We start from the raw sequence: 16,815 nt of genomic DNA, 5'->3' as shown, positions 1-16,815 counted from the left end.
TGAGATCATGGTAGTAGTAGCTGTGCTTGCATCTTATGTTGACCACATCCCTCCTATGTGTGACCAGATCCGTCCTTCTCTGATGACATGAGCGACATGGGCAGCGATGCAGATGTGTCCAGAGGGCCCAGCGAGCCAGCCGTTAAGAGAGAGAGGATCGAGATCAACCACTCGCTGCAGGAGATCTGAGCCCAGTATGGCATTCTAGCTTCTAGCCTAACCAGCCCAGCGCCTCTCCCTGCAGCTCTTGGGTCCAGCGAGCCCCAGCATACTCAGAGCTCTTAAACAGCCTGTGTGTCTGTGTGTGTGTGTGTGTGTGCAGTGTACATAGAGAAGTGTGTAGCAATGTCATGCCCATCCTACCTACCTGCTCTCTCCCCTAGCTATAAAATGTATATAAACAAAGTGATCTCTCTGCTGGGGGAGGGGGGGAGACTGTAATTCTCACTCCAGAAGGAGGCTTATGTGTCTGTGGTTTTTAACAGGGGTGTAATGCAGTTTGGATTTCTTTACATTTTTTTTTGTTTGTTTTGCAACTGTGAACAATTACTTTTGTGCAGTATCTTTCATTGGGCGTGTAACTTTGTATGAGTGGTGGTGTGTGGTGTTTGTATTTGGTTCAGTTTTCTTTTGGTTTTGTTAAATAGCTGTGCCATAGTGTCATCTGAGTGCCTTAGAATGCTAACTCTTTAACCACCACTACAGATGTCTATATATCCCTCAGCTGTGCCTCTACCGCAGTGAATGTATTGTCTCAGAACCTCAGACATTCAAAAGCACCTTTTTAAAGAAAAGTAGAAAAAGAAAACTAATTAGGTGTAGGCCTGCACTTCGTTGTTGCCTCTGCTGCAGCTAGCAGTGAAAAAAACAAAGCGCACATTCATGCAACCCACTGACCCAAAGGACCTGTCGTGTCAATGTATAACCCACCAGCACGGCTACAGTGTGTGGATCTGTAAAGTCAGTAGGGCCTCATGATACAGACAACCCTCACAGCCTCGCCATAGTCAAGAAGGCAGGAAACTCACATTCGATCATCCTTGGCTGATAAGATGACGTTTGTTTACCTCAATAGATTTTCTATGCTGTGCTCTTTTCAGCTCAGAAGACATGAGGCAAGTTTAAAAAAAAGTGTAGCCACTGTTACTGTTAACTTTGTACGATCATGTAAATACAACTCCACACTGTTCATTCAAATGGTAACAATCCTGTGATTGCATTTCTGGTCAGCATTTTGTTTTTCTGGATTTGTGTGTGTCGATGGCAAATGACGTAAGTGGGTGACATGATCATGATAAAAGGTGCCCCCACGTCACACAAGTGTGATTTTTAAGAATGCATTTAACCTTTTAGACTTAACTTGGTGACCATGTGTTGAACTGTAGATGTGCTTGGGGCCTGCCCTGCCATCTCTTTATTTGCAGAGATATAGTAAGCCACTTAATCCTGATTTATAATTGGTTGCATGTCAGGTGTCGTGCACCAAAAACAGTGGATCTGCAAGCTCATAATGCAAGCAGTTATGAGCTTGTAGATCGACTATTTTCGGTGCGATACCATGCACAGCAAAGTTGAACTCAGGCTTTACTGTAAATGGAGTGGCTGACTGAACAGCCACTCAATAGTTAGTACGTGTTAAAGCCCTACCCGTTTCCCAGAGTCTCATTCCTGGCCTGTCTTATTTATCTACAGAATAGATCAAATAAGTACAACCAAAACCCTTATTGAAAGATAGTTTCCTGTTGGCATCTGAGCCAGCACATGCTCAGATCCCAAGACCTCATGCCTCCTGGAATAAATGAGAGAATGCAGTATATGATCCTTGGGGAATTTCTCTGTGCGTGCTTTCCACATCTAGTCCTGTCTACATGATATATGGAAATGCGTTCAGCTCCTGTAGCTTATGCCCATTGATGAAATGCTATATAGTAGCCATACAGTTGGACATGGGCCTCAATGTGTGACACCAAGAAACTGTTAAATTATATGAATATACATATATATATATAAATATATTTCTTTATATGTAGAAAGTGTGTTCTTATGTGGCCGTTGGAGCTACTTGGTCTTTGCCTATACTCTCACTGTACTAGTCACATGGTATTGTGGGATAAATGCTTTGATGTTTAATTTAACGGATTAGACCGATTTATGTGATGAACTTGTTTTCAAAGCTGTCATTTATGAATACTTATATTTGTGGGTGCTAATGCAGCCCCCAAGTCACATAGGAAAAGTCACAAGAGGAGAAACTCAATTTCTATTTATGTGAACTATAACTGAACTACAACTTGGTGTTGGAATAATTGGTGAGTGATTTTCCCCTCCAGATTTACCCACTACCCCAGATGATTTTGTAGTAGCTATGATAATCCTAAACTTGCATTATTTAAGGCTTTTTGCTTTTTTTTTTTTTTTACTTGTGCCTGTCACAGTAATTTGCCTTTAAATGCTTTGGGAAAGTAATTTCTATGTGTACTTTGTAATCGTTTTTGTAATGCTGTTTAGACTTGGCTGAGGATTATTTTTTATTGAATTAGATCTGGTTCTTACAAGTATACTGAACCCTTATTTTTCCGTATTTTTAAACCTGTTCTTGACTACAATTTAGCTAGCCTAAGTGGCAGACAATGGTCTGTAACAAACTGCATAGTTCAACTGTATTTTGTACCTGGTCAAAATGTGTAATAAATTGGTGTAAACCACTGGTTCTAACACATTTCTTTATTTATGAAATGTCAACGTCACAAAATCACCATTTGGAACAAACGGCAGATTTACAAAATTTCCTCCAGGAACAGCAATTACTTTATATTCACATACAGTTTGACTCCATTCAGTCCACGTGGTGTTCTAGACACATTTGTTCAATATGTACATCAATTAAATACCAGTTTCATTGGAATCTCAGTTCAAGATGATTCATTCTTACACACTAGTGTTGCGTTTCAGGAAAACTGTTCACTTGTGACATTAAATATTTTCTTCCAGTGTCTCTTGATACAAAGGCACACAGAACAGAATGAGCCAAACGGTCCAGAAGAGGGAATAGGGTGCGCTTCCCAAGAAGGGTATTGAGTGTACGTACAACACAGAAGGAACATGGTGGAAGGGGTGGGGTTACAAGAAAAGGCTTGGTCCTCATACAGCAGACACAACACCGTCAGAAGTTTAAGTGCACATTGTCCTTCAAGGCCTGGGCAGTTGAGTCTGGGTATGGTACCTTGTTTCTGGTGATCCTGTTGTGTTGATGCCTACCCACAGTCTTCCTCATGTGTCTGTTCAGTAAGTGTTCAGTCCCAACACAGATGGCTAAAAGTGCAAAGGTTCTCAGTGAAGCCCAGACAATCCATTCGGGACTCAAGACGGTCTGGAAAACAACTCACAAGGAGCAGCCTGCCATGTATTTCCCTGTCAGGGGGAGAGGAGGAGGGAGGGAGGGGGAGAATAAAAATAGAAATAGTAAATCTACAACTAGAATAAGTTTAGAACATTATGGCCCTCAAAGAAGAGCAACAACACAGCCAACAGTAAAGGCATACTCTAAAGTAGTCTTCGATAAGTAGCGTTTTGATTTTGAACATAGACATATAAACCTTTATATTGATGTATGGAACTAAATGGACTTGTACACTCATACTAATCGTGATATTGACCCATAATACTATATACCGTTCTACTTGTAATTGTAACAGGCTTTTTTTCCTCCCTGGTAAGTAGACTAATAATTACATAATGACAGTTCAGTTTAATGTAAAAAATAAGATATTGAAATTATATGAAATTGAGTCGACGTGACTTCAGCAGGGGCATGTGGTTGCAACGGGTTCCCAACGCCAAATCAAATGGGTTCAGATCTGAGACAAAAAAAGCTTAACTTGTTAAAACCGGGAAAGCATCTGTGACATTTTAGCTATGTATATAGTAACAAAGGTCTTTCAGAAATAGGTTGGGATTTAAAAGGCATTTTTAGAATCAGCCACAGGTCTTATTGGATTAAGCTAAAATGTGGGTGTAAAAGGTTGAGAAACACTGCCCTAAAGGAACCCTGTCTGGAACCCACTTTGAGAGTCACTGTTCTAAACTAGCATGGTAGTACAGCCCCAGAAAGATGAAGTGTGTTACAATCTCACCTGTGGCAAATCTCTTCTTGATGAGGGACATGCGGTAGCGACTCCCCACCAGCTCCACGTCCATGCCCGACAGGGACGCCCCAGAACCTACAAACTGAACGGCCAGGCTGGGTGGAGGGCCGCGGGGTACCTCTAGGCACTGCCAGCTGGCACACAGGGTCCCCGAGCCTGTGACATTTAACACAACCAGAGGGCATAGAGAGAGATGTTTAAATATTCATTTTTTTGCATTCACAGCACACAACACTTCATATATGCTCAATTCAGTCCACAAAGCTGCTATGATAGAAGGTGGTCCACGGCCAGTCAAAGTCAATGTGAACAAACAGTACTTCTGTAAGATTACGTACTTTGTCAATTAATCAGGTTCAGGAATATAGAAAGACATATCACAGGTTGTTTTCTAATCACTTGTTTTTCGTACACACATACATTTATTGAGGCATCTAAACAACGGCTTCTCCATGTGTTAAAGGACAACTTTAGTTTTTTTTTCAGTTTTAGTTTTAGGTTGTTATTAGGAAAAGTAAAAGATGAGTTTTTAATTTTAGTTTTCATTTGCTGCTTTCTTTTGTTTTAGTGATTTTAGATATGTTTTACAGGGGGGCAGGGGCATTCGAACATGGGGATAAATATGTATTTTTTCACAAAATGTTATAGCAATTTATTATTTATTATTTAGTATAGTCCTACTAGACCCCAGAAAATTACATCTGGCCACAAAATATCACAGGATCTATTGAATGTGAAGGGGGAGGTGACAAACTGACATATTGAGCCTATGATACACACTATGGTAGCCCTTATATAGGAGCCCCCTTCACATTCAGAGATTTGAGGTGGCCATACCAGCCAACAATAATCCCGCTAACGCACACCCTCTCTTTGGTTACAAAATGCAGTTTCTACTCATACATATTCAATTCGATAATATTACTACTATCCATAATTTAAGGCTGTGTGCGCTTGCGTGCATTTATTCTCCATTACAAAAATAATGATGCAAAAAAAAGCCATTGTCCACTTTAAATTGACGATTTATTATTGATTAAGGGAGCATTTAAGGAGCCAATATCCTAAAAATGGATAGATAGTGCTTTGCAGTGAAGTCCAGCCACTTTCCAGAGCTCTGTCAAGAACAGAGATATTGCCTCAGTGACAGGCAGGCCTCTGTTTACAAGGCTTCCAGTGCCACTGATGTAATTATTGACTTGCCTTAGCAAGACATTATTTATGTGAGGTTGTGGTTCCTGACATCTCAGCACTAAGGCAAAAGGACGTGTGCAGGAAAACAGTATTTGAGACAGGACAGGGAGGAGTTATGGTAACCTTTCTGTGTTTTGTCTTTGGATCATAAACCACAGAGGTCTTCCAACTACAGTCTTCTTCAATGTTCTTTAAAACTCACTATTTATCACCACAGGCCATGAAGTACTGTTTTCATTGCTCCCCAACTGCGTGGCTTCAGAAAATAAGTTATTATATATAAATAGTTAAAATAGATTGTGGGTGTCCGCCCGGTGCACAGCAGTGCATACCATCCTAGGTGCTGGCAAAACATGCATTTCAATCAGATGAGCCACTATACAAACATAGCTAAACAGTCCAACCAGTCCCAGCTTTTTGTCAGGTTTAGATGTTGTAAAACTATGAGTTGCTTGAGTTATTCTTTAATACACTTCTATCATCAAGTCAAAGCAAATTGGTTTTGCCATTGTTAAATGAATATACTGTATGTCTGGATTGCAAAACACTGACAAAGGCTGGATAGCCGCAGCGTTTGTCCTTCAAAGACAAACACTCCTTTAACTCACTCTTATCATTCTGAGTGAGAGAGACCCATCACTTTTGTAAATGGATTTCAAAACACAACATAATGAGAAATGCTCAATGTTGATGTTTCTGGACAGTTTCTGTGTTCAGCTTTCAGCCAGAACCCAATGTCTTCAGTTAATTCAGAAACACAGTGGTTGCCGCTCCTTTCAAATGCTAATACTGATGCTCAAGATAATGATATTCCTTCATATAGCTTATAAGAGAAACAGCAGGACTGAACACACATATCATGTACAGTACAGTACTCATTTAGGGAAAGGGAAACGAGTGTGAAAGAAACATACGGATGCCAAGAAACATGGACAGGCTAACATAGCAGACACACAGGGAAACAAAGGACATATTAATTATACTCTTGGCAAAGTGCTCTCCAGCAAGGCACTAAACACCTCAAACAATTGCCAACAATAGGTACACGCCTAGCGGTTTGATTGTGCAGATCCCAGGTGTACGTGTGTAGGTGTATGGGTTTGTTTGTGTATATGTACGGTACGTGCAAGTCTCCCTTACGCTCCCTGCAGCTACTCCCTCAGGCGGTTTCTGTTAATAACAATGTGTTCTAAAGTCAACTTCCCTTGTTAAATAATGGCTGAAAATGAAAAGTAAGAGAGAGAGAGCTCTGACCTTTGCTGTGGTTCGTCGGGGAGAGGTTGGGTAGTTTCCACAGCAGACGTCTCTCCTCAGCATTCCTGGGGGAGAAAACAAAGAGGCGAGTCAGGCCCACCCTGTTCCTACTTTTATGTTTTTGAACTATACCCCTTTCCTACTGAGCACACCCCCCCCCCCCCCCCACCCACCACAAGCAGCCTCTCTGTCTGTCAGTAACTCTACCCTCATTGAATCGCTCCATTCCATTAGTCTGGAACACTTGGTAAATAATTGAAGCCTAGAATAGTACGTATAGAAAAATCATCTATCTAGTATCCATCCGCTAGTAGTGTGAGGAAACACTGGAGCGTATCCAACAGACAGGTCCCTGCCGGCCTTTCACAGCTTACTGAGATGGTGAACTTAAATGCCCCTTCATTCTTGTCACCTTTATGCAGGCGGTGTGGGTCCTGCAGCACCACAGTTCCCTTGTCCTAATGAACCCACAGTAGAAACAAGACCCTGGGGCTTTGTGTTATCCTTAGCATAACCTTTGACTGTACAAGCTGTAATAATTATCGTGTTAATAAAGTATTAAATCAATCCATTCCTTCATCAGTGCAAAAATTTACCGTTATCGATAACAAATAAATAGATAAATATAATGATTTATCAATATCGGTCGATTTTCTTCTTTTTTTTGCCTATCTAGTTTAGAACTTCGACCACAGCTACAGTAACCCTGACCTTCAAAGTGGGGGGGGTCTCCAGCCAAATTAGTTATTTGAAAATCGCCAATCTAAAAGCTCCCAAAGTGCCACAATGCAACACGTTGTGACCTTGTAGATCTGCTATTTTCAAAGCAATCTTTTTTTTTTTCAAAACATTTTATTTCACGATTTTGCAACCCATTTCTTCACCCAGTGTCAATTATTTAATGTAATCCTGGGCGCTACACTTCCTCTGCCAACCAGGACTCACGGGTTAGCCTGGATTTCAGCCTGCTTGCTACGTTCAGCTGAGTTTTATTTCTCACTTCGCTTCTTGTGACAAAACAAATTCCCGGAACGCAGCGAATCAGGCCCATATAGAGCGCTCTCTCCGGTCTTATGAAAGCGACTGCAGGTGTGGTTTTGAGGACAACTGCTTTGAATTGCTTTTATTGTTCACAAAGGATTATATATTTCAAGGGTGAGAGATCACAATAAAAATCCTATGCATTCTTCCTCCACTCAGAGAAACAGCATCTGAAAGTTTGATGGTGTATTTTTACACGTCTATATATATTAATTTGGGGGGTCCTTGCTGAAGCTTCCCTCACCAGGATGCAGGGGGCTGGCACTGCAGGTCTGTGGCAGTGTGGTCCAGGGGCAGCAGCACCTGCACAGCAGTGAGCTGGGTGGAGGGCGCTGTGGCTGGGCAGCAGTGGTAGTCCAAAGAGACCCGGGTCACAGTGCCGCTGCGCTGGCATTCAGCCGACAGCAAGAGAGGAGCCCGGCCCGGGTCCTGGGATGACACCTAAAGGGAGATTAAAATAAATTGTTACACTTTAGCAAAGAACTGCTGAATATAAATGAAGGTGAAAATGAAAAGGTGTCAGGCCACAGAGTTTGCGAGTTAGTGATGTAAATACACCGATATTAGTTGTTTTGCACATAAATATGTAACTTTTGAACACTTGAATAAATGTGTTTAGGGCAGGTGCAAAACTCATTAAGTGAATCATTCTGTACACATACAATTTACAATTAAGGCATTTAGGCATTACGTCCCACCGGAAATGGTGAATAAATGGTAAATATATTTAGATAGCGCCTTTATCCAAGGCGCTTTACATAGATTCACCCACATTCACACCGATGAAACCATGCAAGGAACCAGCCTTCACATTGGGAGCAATTAGGGGTTGAGTCTTGCTCAAGGACACTTTGACACCAACTCTGGGGGAGCCCGCAATCGCCATCTGGCTGCTCTACCTGATACCCTGAGCCACTGCCGGCTGTGCCGGCCGGAGTGAATGCCATATGTCAGGAACGCAAAGTTTGCAAAGTTTCACGCTGTTCAGTCCAACGGTGTTGGAGATTAGCTGCTCGCGTACGGATACACACAGAGATGGATAGGAATGCAAACATAATCTCCAGCCTTCGGCCTCTCTCCCTGGCAGAGACAACAATCACAGTCATGTCAAATGTGAACACTGTTAGCGGTATGCTGACCTGGTACTTGAGCAGGCCTACGTTATAGTAGGAGGCCTGGGGGTTGAGTTCAGCCTCTCTCTGTAGGTAGAGCTGGAGAGCCTGCATGTTGAACCAGAAGTCCCTGGTATTTGGGTCACTTTGAGATGGATCACTGTAGACACAGATATTGGAGGATTGACCACTTTAGTTTCAACCTGGTGAAAGCTAAAGTAAGCTCACAACGCGTTGCATCGCAACCTGTTATGAGCTTCTAGATCGGCTATTTTCACGACTTGTTCGGGTGACGAAGAATATAGAATATATATTCTGCCTATTAATAGCACCCACTGCTCCTAATAGTTAGGATGGGTAAATGCAGGGTGGTCTAGTTTAGTAGTTTCACATACTGTATGTATATACAAATCTACAGTAACAAAAATATCCCAAGGGGGACTAAATGATTATTATTATTATCATTACAATTATATTTTGAAGTCTTAAGTGGTTAAAACTACATTACAACTTTTGAACATCCATGTTCTCAACATTATTATCTACACACTGGATGGATAATTTGCACAGATACTGTACATACAGAGACATGCAAACCCACAGCAGTGACAATCATATATTGCAGATATACACGCAAAACATTTTACCAGTACCTGTAAAGCAACTTTTGATTGGGCAGAAAGTGATCCACCCTGGAAATATTAAGCAATCGGAAGCTGAGGACAGGAGCGTTAGGGTTGGCTGTGAAGATACGAGTGATGCCTGCAGGGAAGGACATGGTCAGGTCTCCTGTGATCTTCACAAGGCAGCTGGAGGTTGGAAAAAGCGCAACACACACACACATTCAAATCACAGGAAAATAAGCAGTTAGATTCTATTTTGAACAAATCCACATTTCAGGCTTAGTGGGTCTGGGCCTAGGTCAGATTCTTGCTTGGTGACGGTCTCTTACTTGTAGGGTGCAGCACAGAGACTCTCATACATGTCAGAGTAAAGGAAGTTTTACTTCCTTGACTCCATTGTACATCATCTGGCATACACTACTATGGAACTGTTCAAAGTGATTGAGTCCTGAATGAAATATATGGCTGAGATTTTGTCCCATGATTCCATTAGCCCTTCGTTAAAAGCGATTGCCCAATGCCAATCCAAATAGTTTAGCAACTGTTGCTATGCAGGTCAAGCTTTTGCCACCTCATAGCTGTCAATGTTATTTTGCATGGCTGTGTTGTTGAAAATACTGTATACATCGAGAAAGTTACACGACTGACCCACCCAGGTGAGGGCAATAATACTAATGACCGTGCAACACGAAAAAGTTGATTTCTCCCTCTTAGGCCAAGCAAAATAAAACTTTGGTCTCCGATTGGCTGTCATTTTTGGGCTGAGTAGGTAGGGAATTTATTTTATTTTATTTTCCGTGGGAAGGATGGGTAGCAAGGAATTTATTTTATTTATTTCCCCTACGGCAATGATGGATAGGCTTCTTTTTTAATAACTTCAATATTTGCCTGAGTTACCATCTTTTAAATAATTCTAATGGTTCAAGTTCAATATATATACATACACACTAATACACACACACCTCAATGTTGAGGATGTAAAATAAGTGTCCACTTTTAAAAAACTCTTAAAAACCCACTATTATTTAAAGGCTTTTAATGAGTTTGAATGAACAGTCCCAGTCTCTGCTTTTTATCTCTTATTATTTTTTGTATTTTGTATTTGACTAATTTTCATTGTTGATTTTAATTGCCTTTGTGTATTGTATGTGAAGCACTTTGTAAACTTGTTTTTGAAAAGTGCTATACAAATAAAGTTATTATTATATTATAGTTGTCCCTGCTCCCTGTAGTCCGATTAGCCTGCCCTACACACAGTGACGTCACAGCTGTCATTAATTAAGGGTCTTGATTGCCTATGCGGTGAAGTTAAATAGGGTGAAATGCTAACAGCCTAACAGGCTCACCGTCTTAATAGCTGCTGCTGCCACGTGCCTGGCAATATGCGCATGACTTCCAAGCAATTTGGAACAAGGAAAGGACACACACACTCTGACATCGTGGATAGTTTTGTCAATTTGAGACAAAGGTTAGTAATGGAGGAGTAAGGAGTTGCTCTCTCTCTGTGTGTAGTGTAGAGAGGTGTGCGTGTGTCCGTGTTTGCGCGCGCGTGTGTGTGTGTGTGTGTGTGTGTGTGTGTGTGTGTGTGGGGGGGGGGGTAGTAGTTGCTGCGCACCCGACAGAGTGATATACTTCTCCAGTAAGCGGTGCAGAACCGAAAAGTGAGTTTTTGGTCTGACTCGGTCGCATTCTGACTTTATCTCTCTCTTTTTCACCAAATGCCAATAAAATAATATGGGTCGCGCATATTTAATAGAGTCGGTCGGCAACCGGAGACCAATGTATTATTTTGCGTGGATATCTATCTATCTGTCATTTCCTCGTATTTCTAGTTTATTTAAATAATAATGGCAATAATGTCAAATATGTCCAGTGCATAGCCTACTGCAGGCCTGGTTGACTAGATTTAGAATACATTTTGATGCTCTTGCTACTGAAATGATTGATGGGAGGGACTTTAAGCAGAGGGATAATTCACACCAACAGATACAGAGTGAGAGATAAAGTAGAGTTGTCGTTTAATACCCCAAACAGCCATAGCCTCTGGCCAAATAGCCATTGCCAGAGGCTACACTTGTGAAAAATAGTCAACACACACATTAGGATGTGACACAAACTAGAATTCAGTTTGAAACAAAAATGTAACTACTGCCCAACAATGAATGCTGTAGGGTTCTAGACTAGTGTGAGGATATTTTGGAACATAACAGCTACGTTATCAGAAACGCTATGTAATAACTTAAAAATACGTAGCAGTAAATATATATTACAATGCATTTCCACTGTTGTAACAAAAACATGGATAGTTTTATCAAAAATACCTTTTGTCTAATTGAAAACATTTCACAGTACGTTTCACAGTCATTAAGGGCAAAACATATGCTCCAAGGTATCTTCTACTACTCTACTAGTTAGAATTGAAAAAGTCCTGACCGGTTATGTTGTCCACCCTTGAAGTAGGCGTTGATGTATTCCGTTATGGCCGTTGCCACCGGCCAAGCCTCCTGGGTACTGAGGGAGATGGGGCTCGGACCTCGCGACAGGTGCACTGTGGGTAGTGTAGTGTAGTACAGTGCAATAATGTAAGTCAACAGCTATAAAAGCACAAAAGTCGTGAGGTTTGAGGGTGACTCAGGGTTACTGATATGTATATAGTCACAGTAACCTTTTTTCTATCAGTGCTATTGAACGACACCCTTTATGAAATAACTGTACAAATATTGAACCAATGAAAAGTCTCAAACTGTTGGTCAAATCATCTAACTCCAACTTGTGGAGTTAGGTGTTTTTTCTCCGATTGATTAGAATGACGATGTCAGACGGAAAAAGTCTCTGAACATTAAATTTCAAAAACCTATCTAAGTGATGATAATGTAAGGACACCTACCAATTTGGTTTGGTATAATTTGCCTATTTATTTGGTATGGATTAGTCTAAAAAAAGTTAAATATATAACCAATATTTTGGTTTCTGCAGAGATATGCACATACCGTAACAATTTAGCCTGGAGTCAAGAAAAAAAATATATCTACAGAGGTATTACTAATAGTTAAATAATGACTTACTATGTCGTTGGGGGACCTCCTGGTGCTGGTATGGTACCGGTGAGGCCTGCCCCCCTCTGGCAGGGCTGGAGGCACGGTTCTGGGCCCCCCACTCATTTTCCCTGGTGGTCTGGGGCCCCCAGTCACTGGGGCTGGAGGACGAGGAGGAGGTGAGGGGAGGACTGGGCTCCGGCAGAGGAGAGGAGCACAGTGACCTGGACTGGAACACACAGGAAACAAACAGGTTAGTTTGGCATTTTTTTATTTCTTTTTTTACTTTGTTTTAAAATTTCAAGTAAGTTTTAGTTCATTTCTAAAGGGGTTTTGCTATTTATTTATTTATTTTGTTTTTTCTTTGTAATATAGAATGGTCCGGGGCAAGATTCAACAAGGTCAATAAAATACTTCCTAGATAGATGCATTCTCTCTCACAGACAAGCAATAAGTTGATGAGTCCAAGCTCCTTCACAACCAATCTGTGATAGATACTCAAGTCACTCACAGCCAATCAGTATGCATGCATGCACACGTCAGTTCGTTATAATTAAAAATAAAAGTGAATCGAAGTGGCAATTTATTTGGCAATTACAGACAAGTTCAGTGTTGACCATTTCATAATAGGCTGTAGATGGCCACATCCTCATGTTTTTACATTAATAGGATTAAAAGTTGAGTAGCCAGGTCAACTCTGACCTTGTGTATAAACTGTAGTTGAAACTGTGATGTGAATGCTCTAAGGCTCATAGCCGAAATGCATAAGCGTTCGTTTCTTGATGTGTGCCAATAAAAAAGTGGAAATGCAGGTTTGATTTTAAAATTTGGATGTGCTACCTTTTTGGGATTTTTTTCAATTCCTTCTTTTGATATGTATACTGGATTTGGGTCTAGCACTCCACTGAGAAAACCCATTGTTGATGCTCAACCTCTTTTTCTTATCCAATATAAACAGACTACACAACCTAGAGACTGACCTAGCCGCCTACAAATAAATATAATGTGCATAGTAAAAGGGCATAGGTTTACTCTCTCGCAGCCGCTGAGTCGGCCTGAGGTTCTCCTGGCCCGAGTCGGCCTTGGGGGGGCAGCCACAAGCACCTCAGCACTGTCCTGTCTGAAGCCGTGCTTGGAACCTGCGTAGTAGGCAGAATTAGATGGCCAGAAAGACAAAGACAGGAACAATCTGAATGAAACGGTAAAAAAAACAAGATCAAGAGGCAGCTATGTTGTAAATAGTCAAAGGGTTGCGTTCAGAGCCCTGTTGGGTCTACATGGCCAGATGAGACGGCACAGGTAGGAATGTAGGATATTCCACTTGTATTGACTCAGCAGAACACACACAAACAGCACAGTACTACTACTGTGTAACAGGGACACAAAACAGAGATATTATTACGAAGGTAGTCTGGCTTTAGAGAATGTACGCTTATATCATCAGTTACATAATATGTAATTGATGATATAAGCGTACATTTTGTAATATATATTGACCTCATTATGACCTCAATCAACTCTAGGGTGCATGAAAGTTCAAGAATTGTATATGAATGCCTTGACTAAATTAATGGTATTTTCTTGAACAATTAACACCATAAAGTGTTTCACTAAGTGGGCGCAGCACTAATGAAATAGTCTTGCATTCTAATATATTAATGTTTAAAATAAGAAGCTATGGACGTTTGAGTGATTTGATGATATTCAATCAGAGATAAGTACCCTTGTGTGGGCCCATATTGCAGGGCAACTGAGCATTCAAATCCAGGCAGTCTTGATCTTTGTCTGTCGAAAAACAAAGGTCCTCCTGCGGCCCAGAATGCCTTGTGAGGGGTGGGGCATTCCTGCGCGGCTCACTGTCTGATGAACGATGCTTTCTCCTCTCGCCTCCCTCCTCCTTTGCGGCTGAGCCGCCGAGGGCCTGAGCCCCCGAACCAGGACCACCCTCACTGAAGGGGTTGTGGACAGAGTTCCAATGGCCCGGCTCCTTCTTGGGCTGGGCTGGAGTTAAAGAGCCACAGCTGGCACTTGAAGCCAGTCTGTTGCTGGTACCATTGCTGCTATTGTTGTGAGGAGGCGTGATCGCAGACACAGCAGCTAGAGTTGACTGATGTGTGGGACTGCCAATCATAGTTATGGCAAACGGGTCGTCAGGAGACAATGGCGGTGGGGCGCTCCTGTCACGCTTTCTGTCTCGCTCCTTACGATTGGAGGTAGACGACGATGAGTCGGGGGCAGGGAGAGTCTTGGTATCCGAGAGCGTAATGGAGAATGGGTCCTTGCGCACTTCTATCCCCCTGCCTTCCCGGGTAGGGCGTGGTACTGTGGGTGCCCAGGCATCAGATGGCGGCAAGGTCTCCGGGGCAATCGTCCTCTCAAAAGCAGCCAAGAAGGGGTCCTCCGGAGGGATGTGTTTACAGTTCCACACAGACGCCTCCGTCTCATGTTGGGGCAGGGACTGAGAGAAGGCAGGGAACCGCTGGGATGAGGGGTCCACGGAGCGGGACGGTGCCACCGACCAGACGCCTGAGGCGTCCTCCTGGGGCTGGGAGCTGCGTCCCGGAGAGGGGTCTTGGAAAGCCGAGAGAAATGGGTCTGAGGTTCGTCCACGACTGTGGGTCTGTTCTTTAGTCTGTGAAGTGGGAGGCCACGCCGCCCAACCCGTGGGTTCAGGAGAGGGCCCCAGGGTCTGATGGGACGGCGAGTCCAGTCCAGAATCCTCCACATTTTCAGGAGAGGAGGAATCAGATGAGAAGGCAGCATCTGGGAAACGCATGACACTGTATCAGCACAATACCAACAGAGAACACAACAACAAGATTGCATTGCAATTAATTTAACTCCAAGGGAAGATTACAGTTATATGAAACCCACCAAATTAAATCAACACTGGCCATTATGTTCCCCACTAAACTGCCATCCAACCACTTTACTCTTATCTTTTGGATTCTTCCATTTATGAAAATGGATTCGAAAGTGAAATGGAGGGAATTAACATACATTCGGATGGACCAAAAGTACTTTGCTCTCTGAGTTGTTCTCGTCCGGCAAAGCTTTTGGACTTGAAAGCTGACTCCAACGGAGGTCCAAACAGACTGTCTGATCCAGATACTGTAGAGTTCAACCTAAGTAAAGAAGCAGAATTAATTTCAGGTAGGACAGAGTGAATGTGAGCGATTGTGTAGAGTGAACAAAGGATGATGGAAGACGGATACAATAAAATAAAGAGTTCACATTCGTGTTACACTGCACAATACCACTGGGGGGGGGGGGGAGTTAAGAGAGGAAGTCACAGAGAGACAGGAATGACTTCGCAAAGCATCTGAGCCAGCAAGGACACCATTTGATATGCACTTGAAAGAACATGACGGGTGCAATCAAAAAAGACCCCCAACTGTACCCATCTCTCTCCAACAACATGTTGATTAAAGACATCAATATGGAATGGATGAAGTTTAAAAGAGACCGATAGTGTCCCGTGAAAGAAGCAGACAGGAGAGCAAACAGAACAGATGGCGAGAGCTACCTGCTATGATCAGGACTGGAGGTGGACCTCCGTAGACCATCCTGTTCTCCATCTGCAAGGACACACACACACACACACACACGGAATTTAATTGGAGCTTGTACCTTAATCAAATCTAATCAGCAACGGTGCGATTAGTCAGAGCTAAGAGGGGGAGGGGGAAGGAGGGGACCATGGAGAGGTCTCATCTCCCCATGTCTCCCTCCTTCCGAGAGAGAATGCCCATCAACCATTACCTTCACAGTGATAAATACCAGCCATTAGCATGGCCTCGCTTAGCACCACACCTCCACAGACACTTATATAACTGCTTTAATCACGCCCACGCTCATCCTTAATCACGTCTCCCCTGGATTAAATTTATGAGAGAGAGAGAAAGAGCGAGAGAGTGAATCTCTGCTCTGCTGTAAATAACTGCGGCTAGCAGCATCCCGCCCTCACCTTACCTACAGGAAGTGAGCTAATCTCTGGGTGATCAAGCATGGTTGTGGGAGCAGTAGCAGAGGGCTGGGTGGGAGTTAGAGGGCATCCATTCTTCATTCAAGGTAGCCAGAGGCAGAAAGACAGCAGCAGCAGCCTCCTCCTCACTGAACCAATGGTGCATGAATGAGTGTCTGGGTGTGAGGGGACATGAGCACAATAAAATCTGGAGCGTTCAATTAACAAACAAAGTGTAAAAATGGACCCTATGAAATAAACATAAAAGATTGTACCATTACGGGTCCACTTTGAATACTCCAGATTTTACAGTGTAGTGGTACATTGGCATAACGGTACTCCCAATGTTACTGCAGTTCTTCTCTGCCCCGGTTATCATTATCATAAACAGTCTCATAAAGCCAAGATGTCATGCTAGTTTTTTGTTTGTTAAAGTAGTCCACTGCA

General features: G+C 42.5%; 2 protein-coding genes across 6 annotated transcripts in view; one reads left to right on the top strand and one right to left on the bottom strand.

The window, feature by feature from the left end:
- Positions 1-2,709, top strand: part of rfx2 (regulatory factor X, 2 (influences HLA class II expression)) — a 36,884-nt gene extending 34,175 nt beyond the window's left edge. For all 5 annotated transcript variants that reach the window (XM_080769326.1, XM_080769325.1, XM_080769324.1 and 2 more), the window contains one exon: positions 68-2,709. In XM_080769326.1, the coding sequence (XP_080625452.1) occupies positions 68-189 (122 nt within the window). In that variant the 3' untranslated portion in view covers positions 190-2,709. The remainder of the gene's footprint in view (positions 1-67) is intronic.
- The window catches only part of fcho1 (FCH and mu domain containing endocytic adaptor 1), a 44,535-nt gene continuing 30,426 nt past the window's right edge, over positions 2,707-16,815 (bottom strand). Inside the window, exons 16-27 of the mRNA XM_080769321.1 lie at positions 15,931-15,982; positions 15,405-15,529; positions 14,127-15,167; positions 13,437-13,543; positions 12,435-12,633; positions 11,803-11,917; positions 9,400-9,555; positions 8,774-8,906; positions 7,879-8,075; positions 6,594-6,658; positions 4,134-4,301; positions 2,707-3,411 (exon numbers count right to left, since the gene is read on the bottom strand). Coding sequence (XP_080625447.1) covers positions 3,383-3,411; positions 4,134-4,301; positions 6,594-6,658; positions 7,879-8,075; positions 8,774-8,906; positions 9,400-9,555; positions 11,803-11,917; positions 12,435-12,633; positions 13,437-13,543; positions 14,127-15,167; positions 15,405-15,529; positions 15,931-15,982 — 2,387 coding nt within the window. The 3' untranslated portion in view covers positions 2,707-3,382. The remainder of the gene's footprint in view (positions 3,412-4,133; positions 4,302-6,593; positions 6,659-7,878; positions 8,076-8,773; positions 8,907-9,399; positions 9,556-11,802; positions 11,918-12,434; positions 12,634-13,436; positions 13,544-14,126; positions 15,168-15,404; positions 15,530-15,930; positions 15,983-16,815) is intronic.

The sequence above is a fragment of the Protomyctophum bolini genome (genome assembly GCF_963924005.1).
Source record: "Protomyctophum bolini genome assembly, chromosome: 8".
NCBI lineage: Eukaryota > Metazoa > Chordata > Actinopteri > Myctophiformes > Myctophidae > Protomyctophum > Protomyctophum bolini.
This window is presented reverse-complemented; position numbering and strand designations above follow the sequence as displayed.